We start from the raw sequence: 19,093 nt of genomic DNA, 5'->3' as shown, positions 1-19,093 counted from the left end.
AACAGGAGTGCGTTCCCTCGGGTGGATATCATGTCTAGAAGTCTAAGGCGATGCAATAGGCACAACGAAGTCCGTAGATATCTTCTTATTATTATCTGCCGTTACATAGAGCATCTACAAGGACTAATAAACAACTTCCATTACTAAGCCACTATACCGAGCCACTAAGCCACTAAATCGAGCCACTAAGCCACTAAATCGAGCCACTAAGTCACTATACCGAGCCACTAAGCAACTATATCGAATCACTAAGCCACTATACCGAGTCACTATGCCCTTAAGCCACTAACCTACCATGCCGAGCCACTAAACTACTAAAAGTAGAGTACAAGCACAAATTCAATAAGCCACTCTCAATACAGAACCATTAGGTCACTACACCAAGCCACCAGGACAGCGCCGCTTCCAATAACACGACATACTCACTTACGCCAATAAGCCACTGCCAGTACAACCACAAGGAAACTAAGCCACACGCAACATAGAGCCACTAAGCCACTTTCATCACAAAGCCAAAAAGCCACTATCTGTACAAGCAAAATCCCATTAGAAACAGACCCACAAAGCCGCTATTAACATACTCCATAAGCCACTAACAGTAAAAGCACAATGCCACAAAGCCACTCGCAACAGAGCCATAAAGTCAATTATTAACACAGCAATAAAGCCACTTTCAACACATTACCAATAAGCCAGTACAAGCACAAGGCCACTAAGCCACTCGCAGCACAGAGCAACTAGCCAATTTGAACACAGAGGTACTTTCAATACAAAGCCACTACTTGTACGAACCAGCACAGAGCAACCAAGCCACTGCGAGGACCAATACAGAGCCTCTACGCCCCTATTAACGAAAAGCCACTTAACCACTATCAACACAAAGCCACTACTAGTACCTACACAGCTCTACTACCGGCGCCAACACAGCCACTAAGCCACTACCAGTAAAGATCCATAAAGCCATTATCAGTACCAACACTGAGCTTCTACCTACACAGCGCCACTAAGCCACTACCATCATAGAGCCACTAAGCCTTTCCAGTACCTACACAGAGCCACTAAGCCTTACCAGTACCTACATAGAGCCACTACCAAAACAATACCACTAAGCCACTACCAGTACAGAGCCACAAAGCCACTACCAACAGTACCGGGCGATGGTAGGGCACCACTTACCGAAGGTGGTGACAGTAAGGAGAGGTCGTACTGGTGAATCAGCCGGGACAACCTGGTGACGACTCGTGCTCCCCGCATCTGTACCGGGGTGTACTGGTTAGCCGGGTCAAACGTTGGTAGGTGGACAGTGGCCGGAGCGGTTAGTCGGGTGAGGGGATGGTTAGGTGGGTGAAGGGGGGTTAGGTGGGTGAGTTGGGGGTGAGGGGTATGGGTGGTTAGATTGTCAACTGAGGTGGGCGTGGTTAGTGGGCGTGTACGTGATTTGGGATGTACACATTGTCAGGGGTGTGCATGTTGCGTCAGGGGTGAACATGTTGCGTCAGGGGTGAACATGTTGAGTCAGGGGTGAACAAGTTGAGTCAGGGGTGAACATGTTGCGTAAGGGGGTGATCAAGTTGCGTCAAGGGGGTGATCAAGTTGCGTCAGGGGTGAACAGAGTCAAGATAGCAAAAAAAGTAAGACAAGACATGAGTATAAATATTTAAGATACAAGAGAAACTTAGAAATATAGAACCTTATTATATAGATATGCTAGAATTAGTGTGTATGTGTGTGTGTGTGTGTGTGTGTGTGTGTGTGTGTGTGTGTGTGATAAGGGGGTCAATGTGGCCAAAATTAAAACACCGGACCAGGACCCTGAACTAGACCCAAGTTTAACCCTTCAAATTGCGAGTTTGATTAGGTCAAGTAAGGTTAAAGACAGGGTTAGGTGAGGTTAGGTCATGTTTCGAGTTCAGGTCCGGAAATTGGCGAGTGTCAAAAAAAAAAAAAAAAATTTACGGAGGACCAAAATCTCAAATGTTCTCAACTTAACTGGAGGTCTGATAAAACTGAAACATTTAAAAATTACACCAAAAATAACATAAATTTTACTGAGATTCTACCATGACTAGATACTGTCATTACTAGTTTAGGAGACAGAAGAAAAAAATTACATTACGAATATAACATTTGGGAATTTGGTCTCCGGTTGAGTTTATTCCTGTCATCTGTTACTGGAACCTAAAGTAGATAGTTTTAATGGTTAGAGAAGTTGAGAGAGTATTGAGTGTCCATAGGTGATAATTATTAAAAAGGTTAGACGTGGATAGGGTGGATAGATGATGTCAAGTTGCTGTCGCCGTATAGTGTGGATTGGTGGGATAGATCCGCTTTTGTTTTGTCGGATACGTGTGTGTGTGTGTGTGTGTGTGTGTGTGTGTGTGTGTGTGTGTGTTTGTGTATCAAAAATTATTCTTTTACTGTAATGAGAAAGACTAATAGATGTCTCTTTCATATTATATTAGGATGTATTCGTGTATATACCAACAGACAGACACACAAGACAGACGAACAGACAAATCTACAGATACACAAACACCTAAACACCGTACACATACAACAATAACATATATACGAACTTACACACACATTAAAATACACTGCACAAATTCATAAATGACACACACACACACACACACACACACACACACACACAGTTTGGTAGGTAATATCTTTAAATACTCCTGTACAGTATTTCTATAGCCTTCAATCTGTGGGGAGTAAACAAGTACCTGGATTCAGGGGATTAATCCGCTTTCGACTTTATTAAAACACCTACAGAGTGAGTCGTGAATGTTTACCGTAAAAGAACTCAGTAATTCTTAAATATTTACTAGGAAAAAAAAGAGAGAGCAATTCCTGAATATATACTCCTGTAAAATACGCATTTAGTCATCAATCACGATTAAAAATAACACAAAAAACGCTAAATATACATTCACGGATATCAAGGAGGGCGAGGTCATTATGAGGGCGAGGTCACGTATGAGGGCGAGGTCACGTATGAGGGCGAGGTCACGTATGAGGGCGAGGTCATATAGCCGTGGCTAGAGTGGTGACGTCAGCGGCACTCACGTGAGGAGATTGCGGGAGATGTGATTAAAGAGGCGGAAAATAACCAACTCTTGCCTGAGATTATTGCCTCTGGCCTCCTCGGCTGGCAGGAGAGAGTGGAGGGGGGCTTGGGAGCCTTGGCAGGGGAGCCTTGCTGGGGGGTGTGAAGGGGTTTTGGCTTCTGCCGTGATCAGTTTGTTTACATGCGTATCTTCAAGGGGTCTGAGGATCCCATGAAGTACTTCCGGGGATTGTGAGGACCAAGAGAGCGCTTGAGAGGGAGACGGGATTCTGTTATAATGATTTTGTTTATCTAGGTACTTGTAAGGTTTTGAGGATCATTCGGGGTATATTCCAGGGGTTTGAGGATCCCTCTCAGTATATTCAAGGACACTGAGGATCCATCTAAGAATATTCTAAGCATATTCAGGGGAGTAAGGATCCCTCAAGTTATATTCAGAGGTGTAAGGATCCCTCTAGTTATATTCAGGGGAGTAAGGATCCCTCTAGTTATATTCAGGGGAGTAAGGATCCCTCAAGTTATATTCAGCGGTGTAAGGATCCCTCTAGTTATATTCAGCGGTGTAAGGATCCCTCTAGTTATATTCAGGGGTGTAAGGATCCCGCTAGTTATATTCAATAAGTCTTAGGATTACGTAAGTGTGTCATAGAGAGCATGTCACGTACAGCACTGAAGGCAGAGTCACCAACATTTAGCCACTCCCTCATAAATGGTGAAATTCAGTTACGAGCAATTCACGTAGCAATTTCGAAGCCACTAATACAATAATTTCTATGAGCAGTTTGGGAGATGACGGACACGGTTATAAAACAGAAATAATCACAAGTTATCTATGTATTAAGGGATTAAGTCATAAATCTTGTATGTAATTTTACGCTAGTGAGTTTAGGTATATTCTGATGAATTATTTTAGTCATGGAAATGGAGAAATTAAGAAAATTCAATATAACCTGTATATAGAGAAGACTATACAGGTAAGCATTAATACAAACTATAAGTGAATCCCATCATTACTCACCTAATTTATGCATTGTCCGGTTGATAGTGAAGAGCGTAATAAATACAATCTACTTTTCTAACATATATCAGGTATTATCCATTTAGTTATGTCAGTAAATATAAAAAGTTTTCCCTTTTGGCATGAACATGTAACTTCTTTTCACTCAACCTCATCTGGACTTCCCGGGATCATGCTGCCCTCTGTAAGAACTCCTCACGCGCGCGCTTGATACTGGAGTAAGTTTGTGCTCCATTTACCATAATACAAAATTCATAAATTGCCCTGAGCATTTCCGGAATGACCCGGTGCTCTGAAAACGTATATATGATCCATTTGTGTTTATAATTTTACAAACGATTGGGCTTTATCGTCAGGGATATTGGACCTCCCTAACTGGTGTGGAGTATGGTGGTGAATGGAGCACAAACCTATTTCATCACTGCTGAACGTTTTAGGAATTTATACACGGCACAGCAGAATTCCAGAAAAGCGCAGACTCTGATATCACGCACAATACGGATAGAATTAAATCAGCCTAACGTAAGTTAATTTCAACTAGCCACTCCCGTTTAATACAAATGTCAAATTGATCTGACCTGACCTGGCCTGACCTCCAGCCAGCCACCATGCCCAGTATAGGAATGGGTTGATACTTGGTCTTCTTAAATTGCGTTTTTCAGGAATTCAGTCATAAGATTCTTTGCACTGTAGTGTCAACTGCGCACAATCACAGCTGCCTGCGTGTAACGGCAAACACACTCCATGCTGGTACAATGGATTCTTATCCAGAGATGGGAACAACTGTGTCATGAAGGTCTACAATGGAGCGGCCCCTTGACTGATTCCTACACTAGGGTGACCCTTGGCGGAGCCTACACTAGTGACCCTTGACGAAGCCTTACACCAGAGTGACTCTTGATGGTTCTTTAGACGACTATCATTTTTTTCTTTCCGTCATTTCGTTAAAACATTAACGTATTATATACAATGGGTAATAATACGTTAAGGTTAGCCTTCAATAACGTCTGAAGCCACTTTTAAAGAAAATGTGTTATCACCAACACATTAAAGAAAATGTAACATCAAAAACTAACAGGGGAACTAAACAATCATGGCACCTCCACTCGTAATGATGGAATACAACACTTTTTAATTTAATATTAGAGTTGCATTAAGGGTAAATTGATTCTCCATCTGATAAATAAACAAAACAAAAACAATTAACTCTGGAATAATGGAAGGCAGTATCGAACCAACACTAACTTGAGGACACTTGTCTATAGGAGATAAATGTTTTCTTGTCCCATTAGGAGGCCACTAGTTTACGGGGTACATGGTGTTTGTAATATAATTTGTATTAGTTTTTCTGTCCTGAACACTTATTATAAGCTTCCTCGCTCTGACGCCATTGTTCCTTTGTTTACATCCGGGACTTTGATCCACAGGAACGATTGGAAAAACTCACCCAATATACTGCTATATTATTTGATTTAACGTCAATAAAACGAAGTAATCTAGCCTATCTAACCCCTCTATCCCAGGTTAGGTTATGTTAGACTAAACTGGTTCATTTTATAAACGATGAATAATTAATATTTTGCGGTAGCTGGTAAGTTGCTCCTCTAAGCAAGAGTCGGGGTGTATGAGCGGTGCCAAACCTACCCAGCCTAAAATAATAGTTATCACCTATAAAAAATAAATAATCCTGTAGGTGAAGAACTAACGAAGTGTTCCTGTGGCTAGAACGCAGTTACTATGGACCCCAGATGCAAACAGAGCAGCACTGTCTTCACTATAGCGCGCGTATATTAGTGTTCAGGACGTTAACAAATATTAAAACAATATTACGAAAAAACGTATAACTCATAAAATTTTGGTCCTGTGGTGAGGTATGAGAGCATTTATCTTCTATAGAGAAATGTCCTCAAGCTGGGGGTTTAGATGCGGTACGTGTCATGTCTCCCACTTGGGCGGAAAGTGGAGACGAAGGAAGAGATGGAAAAAAAAATAATAATAATGCGCGGGTGAGACGTTAACGTTAAATCTAATATATTATGAGAACTATGGATACACTATTGAATGTTTAGGAGGAAGAAAAGAAGTGACAGGGAGAGATCAGACCCCCATGCCACTGACCCTCCCAAACCACTTAACCTAAACAGGTCAGCACTAAATAACAAGGCTCACCCGCCCAGCCTGGGACCATCCTCCTCCACCACTACCACACCATCACACACCTCCTCCACCACTACCACCCATCACACACCTCCTCCACCACACACCACCACCACACCCTTTCACCCGTCACACACCTCCTCCACCATCCCATTATCACATCCTCCCTCTTACCTCCTCCTCCACCAACACATCCTCCCCTCTTACCTCCTCCACCACCACCACATCCACCCTCTTACCTCCACTTTCCCTCTTACCTCCTCCTCCACCACCACATCCCCCCCTCTTACCTCCTCCTCCATCATCACACTTGTCTAGGAAATTATTGAACGCGAGAGATGGAGCAAAAAACAAGAATAAAAGAGAACTGGAAAAATACCACGTGACGCGAAATACATGTTATCATATTTCTCTGAGGAGAGAGAGAGAGAGAGAGAGAGAGAGAGAGAGAGAGAGAGAGAGAGAGAGAGAGAGAGAGAGAGTATATCCTCATCTACGTCATTAGATATTCATAACATCATCAAGTTTTCATATCAGGAGAAAAACAAAAAATGAATAACAAACAGAGAAATTATATTGTTTTGACACATCAGCTGATCGACATCAACACCGCGCCGCCCTACCCTACCCTCACCTCAAGCACTAAGGGTCATCACCCCTCAATACGACCTCGAGATTATAGCACTTAGTGAGGGATGATGGCTTAGCACTGTCTTGTACTGTACTCATCTTGTTGAAGGGGGGACGAGAATGGAGATTATAGATAGAGTGAGGGTGAGGGTGAGGGTGAGGGTGAAGGTGAGGGTGAAGGTGAGGGTGAGGGTGAAATTGACAGTGACAGGGGTGGTGAGAGTGACAGTGATGACCAGAGGGAGAGGTTAGAGTGAGCGATGGTGAGAGAGAGAAGGTTAATGGCCAGAGTGAGATCGAGGTCAGGAGGATGGTGAGAAAGGTAGTGAGAGTGACAGTAACGTGAGGTGGTTCATGTTCATCTTAATTACTGTCAACTAATTTACCAGTTCCAGTAAATAAAAATAAATAATTATAAAAACAAAGAAAAAATACCAATTAATAAAAAAATCAATATGAAAAAAAAAAAAAAACTAGGATATAATATAAAAAAAACATAACATTTTAATAAAGATAATATAGATTATAAAATAAATCTCTCCTACACCTCCGCCAGACATACGACCAGAGCGCTCTCTTCCCTCCAGCGCGACAATAGCTGCGTAAATCACTTCCGCTAAAGTATTTTCACGTGAACATAATATCCATTTTCCAAACTCTCGCTTCTCTTATATTTACACAATTTTCTGAGCTAAGAATTTATGTGTACACACACACACACACACACACACACACACACACTGATTATTTCGCTTCCATTTCTAGGCAGACAACGAGAGGCTTTATTTTGTATTTCCATAATAAAAAGTTAGCATTAAGTTATTGATTATAATTAACACTATTATTATTATTATTATTATTATTATTGTTTTATTATTATTATTATTATTATTGTTTCTATTCATCCCTAATATATTTTGTATACTTCCTGTAATACCTAACAAAAACACCTCACAAAACAACAACAATAAAACTAATACGAATCCCCTCAGCTTACCATCATCATTATTAACACAGGAACAATACCCATAACGATATTGCCTAATTAGGAGCGATTATAACCTAGTTGTATTATCGACAGACAGACCAATGTGTTAAAAAGTCAGGATGGGTGATTGATAGATTAGACGAGGATTAATATTACTGTATCGAGGTAGACTGTAATTTTGTAATCACTCTTGTGCTTTGTTATGCTGTATCGTGAGTTGACCTGACACTGTATCGATCAGCCTATAGCTATGGTGTTCAATGTCTAATTTGTAGCTCCGAGAATCCAAGCGAAAATGCTCCCAAATCTTACCAGTGACATTTTAAATTCCACTCAGTAACTTGAATCCTACTATCGACACTTTAAATCCTAGCCCCAGATCCTACTAGTGGCGTTTTAAATCCTAGTAAGTGCTTCAAATCCTACTAGTGGTTATTCGGAATCCTAGTGACGATGCTAAAAATCCTATCGCCGAGTGCTACTAAATCCTTATGGGTGAGGAACGATTTTCTAACTGAAGACGCTGCTAATCCTATAGCTAGGGGATCCATAAATCCTATCGATGGTGCACAAAATCCCAATGCCAGGACTAATAATCCTAACGACAATGTTCAAGACTCAACTTCAAAATCCTAAGACTTGGGTGAAAACTAATCCTGTATCATTGGAACCACAAAATCCTACTTCGGATTTCTGACAACACAAGAATGACCAAGAATAAATTCCATGTCATAACATCAGAACTTTTCCTAATACACGTAAAATAAATAAAATACACAAATATTCAACGAAAATAATATATATCATTCTTGTCATGTTATGCTTTCTTAATAATTTGCCGTCGGTACAATGCCGCCCCCCCCCTCCCCCCCCACCCCAAAACAAAACAGTTTAATTAATACAACGGTTGAATAAAATTTGGCGCTGCTGTGAAATTCGGTCGGGCCAGAATTACACGGGCGCGGTACCACCATCATCGACATTATCCAGGAATTTGGATTTTGGAATTAGCATCCACACCTGAAACGTGTTGTTGGTTCAAATTATTTCAACAGCAGCAAGAACAGATGCGTGTTGGAGTGGTGGGTAGAATATGAAGGCAGGATAATGAATACGACATACATACATACATACATACATACATACATACATACAGTATATCCAGACATTAATGAAATCAGAGTATGAATTATGTTTATATGAATAACAGATTGACACTGGCTGCTGTTCTTTTTTTTTGTCCACATTCGTATTTCTAAATTTTTGTAAAAGACTTTGTTTAATAATCTCATTTCCTGCAGAACTTTAGACAGACAAAACTTCATTTTTAGAAGCGTAAATTGTTTAGAAGCGTAATTAAGCTCTATACGCGCCTTTTCTGAATGAACGAGGGGTATTTCCTCTCTCGTTTCAGGCCTGCTCTTGTTCCAGCTTCCTCTGTGCACCTGCTCCTGGTCAACCTTACTTTAGGACACGAAATAAATTAAATGTCTTTGTTTTGCTAATTTCTTCAACGATATCAGGCAGAGCATTAAATGAGCTGTAGCGAGGCACGTTATGTTGGCAGGAGAGAGACACTAGGTGTGGGGAAAACATGGAGGAGGAGGAGGAGGGATTGGTGAGGAGAAAGAAGTAGGGGTTGAGAAAGGAGAGAGGAGAAAGTAGAGTAAGGGGAAAGGAGGGGGGGGGGGCTGCGTGTAGCCAAAGTATCCACTGAATAAAACAGATTTGGAGAGTAATGGTGATCGAGGTTTAAAAATCTGTCCATCCGCGGAAAATAAAAAATTGTACTCAAACATCCAATATTCAGGTGAGCGATCTCCATCCCTTTCTCCATTCCTTCTCTTCTCTCCTTCTCTTCCTTCCTCCTTCTTTTTCCTCCCCTTCCTTCTTCTCTCTCTCTCTCTCTCTTTTCTTCCATCCGCCATTTCTCTCTCTCTCACCTTCCTTCTCCCTTTCCCTAATTTACTTCTCACTTTTGTTCCTTCCTCTTTATTTCTCTCTCTCTTCCCCTCCTTCCCTCTTTCCGTCTGAAGTTTATAAGCTTGTGTAAAATTATTCAAATGTATAATTTATTAGTAGTACCACATTAATATTACACAGTACACAAAGTCTTCAGTCATTTGTAATTCAGGCTGACGATTCAAGTCTTCTTCCCCAGCTAGTTCTTCTTGTATTAATATTCACAAAATCATAAACAGAAATAAAACATAAGACAATTATTTAAAGGTCACCCCCACTCCCAGTTTATTTCAACATATGATTAAAACACCTGAACGCTTCGTGAGGGGGTTGGATCAGGCTAGGTTAGGTTAGGTTAGGTTAGGTTAGGGTTATGGTGGTTAAGCTGAAGGTGAAATAAGCTGGGGAGGCTATCAGATTATCCACATTATGTAAATAAGAAAAACCTCGGCAGTTGTGATAAATCTGGTAGTTCTTGAAGTTTTGGTAGTTTAGAAAGTTTTTAAGGTTAGAAAGTTTTAAAAAGGTCAGGTACCTTAAAAAGTTTAGGTAATTATAAAAGTACATGTAATTTGGAAACTTTAGAAAATTTAACTATTTATAAATCTGAACAGGCAGTTTGGGTAGTTTTACATTGTAGGTTGTTTTAATGTTTACCTTTCAGACTTACATAATACTTCACGTTATCAAAGTTATTTTACCTCGGTTCACTCACGTCTAATTAACATGAAAATTATATAAGGAAAAAAAAATCTTGATGACAAACATTTCATAATTTACAAAACAGGTAAAAGGTATCATATTAACAATAGTTTATTTAATATTTAACTTATACACTGAATGGGGTGCTCGCTCGGTGTTAGAAATATGTTGAATAGTTTGCCTGTTTCTTTCTCGATTTAAGAGGGAGTGGAAACGCAGAAGAGAATGAGAGGAAAAAGCCAAAAGGGGAGAGAGAGAGAAACATCCAGTCAAACATTAGACTCCAGAGAGAGAGAGAGAGAGAGAGAGAGAGAGAGAGAGAGAGAGAGAGAGAGAGTATGTGTGTGGAGGTAATACTGTATAAGAGGCCTCAGCTTCCTCCTCCCCAACACCAAGTTTGTCCACGGGAAGTTGGAGGACGCGGCAGGTAATTACCCCGTCAACCTTGACTTTCCACCTACATCACTTCACCGTCGCGCCACACACACACACACACACACACACACACACACACACACACATGTACACACACACACACACACACTCATACACAGACACTTTCATATTCACACACACACATGTACACACACACACACATGCTCATATACCGACAGATAGACAGACACATACACACATTCATACGGACAGACAGACAGACAGACAGACAAACACTAGGGAAGGTAATATTGTAAGGGGTTCTGTCCACACGTTCAATAAGACTCTGAAGAAGCAGTTGGTCGCCCCTTACGGAAATAGAACTTCTGCCATGAAAGAACGCCACTGGAGGCAGCCAGACGACAGGCGAACGTTCGTCTGGTCTACGTAGTTTCCTTGAGGCAGACATTTTGAGGGATGGATGGAAACGCCAGACACTCATCAATGCTCGTGTTGGTTGGTGATGAGTTAGCTTGGTGATGAGTTAGCTTGGTGATGAGTTAGCTTGGTGATGAGTTAGCTTGGTGATGAGTTAGCTTGGTGATGAGTTAGCTTGGTGATGAGTTAGCTTGGTGATGAGTTAGCTTGGTGATGAGTTAGCTTGGTGATGAGTTAGCTTGGTGATGAGTTAGCTTGGTTACATGATGTAGTGATGGATAATAATACAATATTAACTGACACACACACACACACACACACACACACACACACCACGACTATACCCCCCCCTATTTAACTCGTCGAGAGGTTTAACAATAGGGAACTTTGTTGTTATCAGAGTCAACATAAGATTGAATGTCTTTCCTAATTTCTAAAAGTTGTTGTATGTTGTAGGAAGTTGAGACACAGTGAACGATGCTTAATGAAACCTTGAAGTAGACGAACCTATATACAGTAAATATAATAAGACTAAGGTGGGAATATATTACAGGAACATCTTTAGAATTTTCGTATAAAAGACAATACGAAAAAAAATGAAAGAACAAAAGCTAACTAATGAAACTAAATACCAATAGATTATCGTAGTATCAAAAATAGATATAAATAGATAAATAGACAAGTCAGATAAGAAAGTGAGTTAGGGAATGAGGAGGTTAAGAAAAATAGAGTAAAACAAAACATAATGGAAGAAAAATAAGAGAGACTTAAGTTTAACATTGTATTTTCTTCTTCTTCTTCTTCTTCTTCTTCTTCTTCTTCTTCTCTACATGTTCACAATTCTATTTTATTATCTTGATTTTTGTCTGTTTACATATTCACTCCAAGACTCAAAGAAATATAACTCATTCGTGCAGCTGTCTGTCTGTCTGTCTGTCTGTCTCACTGTATGTTTCTCTCTCTCTTTCTCAATGTCTGTTTCTCTTTCTCTTTGTTACTGTTTTTGTCTCTCTTTTAATCACTGTCTGTCTGTCTGTCTAGTTGCTCGAGCCTAAATCGGTCTCAGATTAATTATCCTTCTTATTTCTTCCTCTCACGTTCTACATCTCTTGTAATATAATTTAATAGCTATAATTCTCTTTCAATTATTTTCCTTGCTATAACTCTCTCTCTCTCTCTCTCTCTCTCTCTCTCTCTCTCTCTCTCTCTCTCTTTGTCTCACTGCTTCCCCCTTTCTCCAAGCAGGAACTATTCCGCTCTTCGATTTGAATTACAACCCGTGTGGGGGACCTTTATTCTTTTAACATTTAAATTGCTTCATTTCAGCAGGAAGCAAACACACACACACAAACAGTGACACACTAACACGCACCCATAACCACCGACAATAGCAGACACCCACACAACGCACACCTATGCAGAGCCACAGAGAGACGGAGGAAGAGACACCCACACAGGCTAACACGTATACACGGTGGCCGGTAATAACGTATACACAACCACCACTACCCCTCACGTACACAGCCAGACCACCAAGAATTTTTTGGATTATGTTGCACGCAATTTGAGACCATTTCACCAATTTCTGAGGATTTCTTTTTTTGAAGGGAAATGAGGGAAGGATGGATGTGCTGCAGCTCTTGCTAGGAATATTTTTTGTTGTACAGAGCCATTTCGCAAATCTCTCGGGGGGGGGGGGGATTTTTCAGAGTATTCGAGGAAATATTTGCTAGTCTGGAGATACGTTTTGTAAATCCGTTGGGAAGTTTTTCGAAATGCATAAACACATTTCACAAATTTTCCAAGAAAATTTGCAAATGTTACAACCCTTTTTTGGGGAAAAATCGTAAATCATTCTGGGAAATTTTGCGAGTGTTCCAGGAAAATGCTGCGATGAATGTTCAGAGAAATAGGGTTAGTCTTCCGTAAAAAAAATCTGCATATCTTCCGGGAAAAATGTTGCAAATGTCGCAGGTCTTTTGGGAGACGTTGGAAGTCTCTGGGAAAAAGCTTCCGGGTCCTTCTAACACAAGAACAGTAAGACGTTGGCGATGGTGAGGTGGCTAGAGGAACCTGGCCTTGAATTTGACCATTTTGTATATTTCTATACAAATTTTTACCTGTTAAAACATAAATACATTTTCAGCTATTTATGTATATGGATATTTAAGTATTACGTAATTCTATTGACTAATTTACATATTTACATATGCATAAATACACACATTCATGTATTTACACATTTTACTTTTGCTTATATAATACCATACTTGTAAATCTGCTTATTTACGTATTCAAATAGTTTCGAATTTACAAATTTACTTATTTATGTTGAAAGATCTCCGTATTAACGTATTTTCTTATTTATTTATGTATTTACTTATTTACGACGACTGATCAAATGTTTGGTCACACACACACACACACACATGTGGACAACACTGAGTGACGTGTTGTTAATGAGGTCGTTGGTGACTCACTCTTACGGGGCAGAGCCCACCCGGGCACAGGTCATCGACCCACAAAGGGGCCGAGGGGGCGAAAAAATAAGAGCAAAAATAAATTAAAAATATTAAAGGAAAAGCCAATGATGGCTTAAAGTATTCGCATATAATTATTTCATTTACACAATTACATAAACATTTTGATAATTGGCGACTTCCCAGGGGTATATATTTAATTGTAACGAATGACATAACTGATTGGGTATTGTGATGACCTTACAGATGTATATAATTTAGATTATATCATTTACATGTTTTTTTAGTTCTGATGATTTAATACACTTTTATTTATATATATATATATATATATATATATATATATATATATATATATATATATATATATATATATATATATATATATATATATATATATATATATATATATATATATATATATATATATATATATATATATTTATTTATTTATGTATATATTTATTTATTTATTTATTTCATTCAACATGCCAAATTTATTTTAGTTATTTTAGACAAATCCGGATTATAATACAGTAATTCCAAAATACATCTCTATCTTTATCTCTCTCACTCTCTTTTTCTCAGTCGTTCGCCCTCCCTCTCTCTCTGTTTCTCTTTCCACCTCCTCTCTCTCTCACACAGACCTAAAAGCTCTAGGTGGGCGCTGGATGAACCCAACACACTGGCTATGGAATTATGACCTGTCAGAGGTGAACGAACGAGAGGCGGTGGTGGTGGTGACACATTCCTACACGGGTGTGTTAACGATGGCGGGGTGCAGAGTGAATGATAAAACTACAGATCACATGAAGATTAACCCCTCTAGCTTACTTCACCTTAAGATTAACTAACCTAAAGCTGTCCTAACCTAACCTAACCTAACCTAACCGGAAGGAAGAGAGGAGAATATAGATGCAAAAGAAAAATAAACGAAGGAAGAAAAAAGAAAAGAGGAGGAAAGAAAAGACAAGGTAAACAAAGAGAGACGAAGGTAAATACGAGAATATAAAGGAAATAACAGGAGAAGAAGAGAGACAAATAAGAAAGAATAACATAGGTGAGGAAAGAAAAGAAAAATATATAGTGTTCGTCTGCATGTAAGTATGTATGTAGGTGTGTGTGTGTGTGTGTGTGTGTGTGTGTGTGTGTGTGTGTTGCTTCGCCACCCTCACCTGCAACATTACGTCGTTCGTGGACAGGTAACTGATGGAGAGTAAAACCTAAGACACTGTTCCACCTCCATTCCTGGTGGTGATTCGGGAGGTGATGGTGGTACACACACACACACACACACACACACACCCTCCCTCCTCCCCTTCACACACAAACACCCTCCGCCACACACGCACACACACCCTCCCCCCGCCACACAAACACACCTCCTCCCCCACCCCTAAACAAACACTTTCCTCCCCCTTCAGCCCCCCTTTCCCACACACAGACACTTTCTTCCCCACCTCCCTCCCCCACACAAACCCCCTCCCTCACACATACTCAAATCCTCGGTCGGATAAGTCAGACAGGAGTTAGGAACGCACAGATAGAGTCAACATTTTTATCTTGGTAAACACTCGACATGAAAATTTGGTAAATCTGACAGAGCAAATGCGATAAATAGGGTGTTTGGATGGAAGAGAGGAAGGAGGAGGGAAGAGAGGAAGGAGGGAGGGAAGGGAGAGGGGAGGGAAGAGAGGAAGGAGGGGAGGGAGGGGAGGGAGGGGAGGGAAGAGAGAGGGAGGGAGGGGAGGGAGGGAGGAGGGAGGGAGGGAAGAGAGAGGGAGGGAGGAAGAGAGAGAGAGAGAGAGAGAGAGAGAGAGAGAGAGAGAGAGAGAGAGAGAGAGAGAGAGAGAGAGAGAGAGAGAGAGAGAGGAGGGACGGGGGAAACAGAAGAGAGAGAGAGAGAGGGAGAGAGGGAGAGAGGAGGGACGGAGGGAGGAGACGGAAGAGGGAGGGAGAGAGGAAGGACGAGTGAGAAGGAAGAGAGAGGTGGGACGATAAAGGCGGAAGAAGAGGAAAGAAGAGGATGGGGTGGAGGGTGAGAGGGAGGAGGGGATGAAGACAGTAAGTGAAGTAGAAAAGAAGAAAACAGAGGAAGGAAGGGGTAAGGGGTAAGAGGAAGGGCCCCAGATCAGGTCATGTGTAGTATAGAGACCCACCTCGACCTCTTAACCCAGAGTAGTTAACAGAACACGATAACCTTTTTGGCAATAACACGTAGACGAAAACAATTAAGTATCACATGAAAATACAGGAGGGTTATACACAGCTTATACACAACTTATACACAGCTTATACACAGCTTATACACAGCTTATACACTAGACAGTTTATTAATTTTATTTTATTTCATAATTGAATCTCTATTTAAACTTTCTTTCTTAAATTCTTCTGTTTCTCGACCTTTTGAATTATAAGGGGTTCGATTATAAGGGTTTAAAATACGGATAGGCTAGGAATTTCGAACCCCTGTATGTCAAGGGGTTCAAACCTCAATATATCAGAGGGTTAGAAGCTGCTTTATGTTAGGAAGTTCGAATCCGTTTATTCCATAGGTTTCGAATCCGGGCGTACTTGGGGGTTCGACCGTGGGTATAGCAGGGGTTGGGAACGAGCGATACAGCAGTTACTATGTATGTATGTCTGTCAATCGGCCTCACCTCCCCCCCTCCATGTTACCTTAATAATCTGGGAGCCAATTAGAATCCTTAACTGGGTGAAGTGTTGAGCCGCACCGGTGTTTCCCAGGTTCTCCAATGTCTCCCAGTCACACCAGCATTTCCTAATGTCCCTCGGGCTCACCATAATCTCCTAGTATCTCCTACACGCTTTAAAATCCTCCTCTCAACACTGAAGAATGTTGACCCACTTTCCTGGCCCCACCAAAAATGTACTTGGTCTCAAACATTAACAACACGTCTTCATTATGAGGATGAAACTAACATGTGGAAAACAAATACTGACCATTAAAAAAAATTAGTTCACTGGATGGGTTACAGCTAGTGCCAGCGAGGGAAGGAAGTTGGCACTCCTCTTCCCCTCCTCTAGTGCCAGCGAGGGAGCTAAAATGGCACTCCTCTTCCCCTCCTCTAGTGCCAACGAGGGAGGGAAGTTGGCAACCCTTCACACCTCCTCTAGAGCCAGCGAGGGAGGTAAATGGCACTCCCCTTTCCCCTCTAGTGTCAGCGAGGGAGGTAAATGGCATCTCTTCCTCTCCTCTAGTGCCAGGCGAGGGAGGTAAATGCACCCCCTTCTCCTCCTCCAGTGCCAGCGAGGAGGGAAATTGGCACTCCTCTTCCTCTCCTCCAGTGCCAGCGAGGGAGGTAAGTTGGCACTCCTCTTCCTCTCCTCTAGTGCCAACGAGGGAGGTAAGTTGGCACTCCTCTTCCTCTCCTCTAGTGCCAACGAGGGAGGGAAGTTGGCACTCCTCTTCCTCTCCTCTAGTGCCAACGAGGGAGGGAAGTTGGCACTCCTCTTCCTCTCCTCTAGTGCCAGCGAGGAGGGAAATTGGCACCCCTTACCCCCTCCTCCTACCCAACGCTTCCCATTACCAGCAGCGGGTGCCAAGTTTTACCCCGCAGGCAGGGAAAATAAATCATACGTCCGGCAGTACAACACGAGTCATGGCCCACTGGCAGGGAGAAAGTGTGGGGAGGAAATTATCCGCGGGGGAAAATGAGCGTACAGAAGAGAGTGGTCGACAGTAAACAAGATAATGACCGTTCAAACAAGATAATGACTGTTCAAACAAGATAATGACCGTTCAAACAAGATAATGACCGTTCAAACAAGATAATGACCGTTCAAACAAGATAATCAAACAAGATAATGACCGTTCAAATAAGATAATGACCGTTCAAACAAGATAATGACTGTTCAAACAAGATAATGACCGTTCAAACAAGATAATGACCGTTCAAACAAGATAATGACCGTTCAAACAAGAAATAATAATAGGTAAAAAAATCCTTTCCATGGAGCAGCAATAAAAAAAAAACACAACACACTAATCACTAAATAAAAACACAAACACCAATATATGAATTAATACAGAAAATAAACATGAAAGAAACACAAAATGCACAACACAAGGGTAAACACAAGCTAGAACACAAGGGCAAACACAAGCCAGAATAAACAACAAGAATTCACATACAACAATATAAAAATAAATAAAAATAAACCGGTTTATTTAGTCATATATAAACAAATATCGGAGAAAAACAAACAAACCCACAATGCATTAACAATTTTAGGGGAGATAAATAGGGGTGGTAAATGGGGGAGATAAATAGGGAGATAAATAGGGGGAGAATAATATTGAGGTATTCTCGTCCATGGGTTCGGCAGGCTGAGGCTTATACAACTCACCCTCCAGCTGATTGGAGGCCGAGGGGGGGGGGGCCTTAAGCCTTGATATAGTGGTCAAATGATAAAGGTTCGAATCCAGGACGAGGAGAAGGGTTAGAGGCTGGGGAGGAGGGGGGAGGTGGGAAAAGGAGGTGTGGGGGAATAGTGCGTGGACTAGGAGAGGGGGGGGGAAGGTAAGAGGGGATGGGAAAAGGAGGAAAGGAGGGGAAGAAGGGGGGGAAAGGGAAGGGTAAGGGGGAGAGGAATGGGAAGGGAAGTGGAAGGGTGTAAGTGAAGGGGAAGGGGGAACACCTGAAGAGGAAAATACCTACTTTGCTCTCATACATATATAATAATTCTCTAACAGGTGAACTTCCCTTTAATTAACCTGGTTGATGTAGAAGTGAATAAAAAGTCGAATGCAAATAGGAAACGAGCGTAGTGGAAAGGGAAGAATTAATATGCAAATAGACCGATGAAATAACATGCTAGTAATACTGGTTATGTGAAATGAGAACAAACTACAGGGAAGTGACTTAATTGTTCTACACAGTGACTGAAATTTACAAAACGAAATCGTTATGAAAGACCGAATTAAATAATGATAAAAAACAATAACTAACAACAACAACAATAATACAAATAATTTTGATAATAAATAATACATTATTACTGCAACTAATAACAACAAGAGCAATTTAACAATAAAAACTATCATATTGTTTATCTTTATCAATTGAAGGATAATTAGTTGTCCAAGACGATGACCAACAACAGTGGTCCCTTCAGTGGTGAACACAAGGACTATCTCTCCTTAGCTTCGGCAAATCTTACAGTTTCTCTCGCGAATATTCTCCAGGACTCGCTAGATCTCACACAGTCCATCGAACTCGAAGGCTTCCACAGACTCGCTAAATCTT

At 41.0% G+C, this 19,093-nt stretch overlaps 1 protein-coding gene across 1 annotated transcript in view; it reads right to left on the bottom strand.

Annotated features, from left to right (window-relative positions):
* Window positions 1-681: 681 nt before the first annotated feature.
* LOC121858788 overlaps window positions 682-19,093 on the bottom strand; it is a 197,763-nt gene continuing 179,351 nt past the window's right edge. The window contains exons 4-5 of the mRNA XM_042355423.1: window positions 1,152-1,254; window positions 682-844 (exon numbers count right to left, since the gene is read on the bottom strand). Of these exons, the coding sequence (XP_042211357.1) occupies window positions 682-844; window positions 1,152-1,254 (266 nt within the window). The remainder of the gene's footprint in view (window positions 845-1,151; window positions 1,255-19,093) is intronic.

Source organism: Homarus americanus, unplaced genomic scaffold (assembly GCF_018991925.1).
Source record: "Homarus americanus isolate GMGI-L3 unplaced genomic scaffold, GMGI_Hamer_2.0 scaffold41807, whole genome shotgun sequence".
NCBI lineage: Eukaryota > Metazoa > Arthropoda > Malacostraca > Decapoda > Nephropidae > Homarus > Homarus americanus.
The sequence above is the reverse complement of the archived record's forward strand: the minus strand, read 5'-3'. Positions and strand labels throughout refer to the sequence as shown.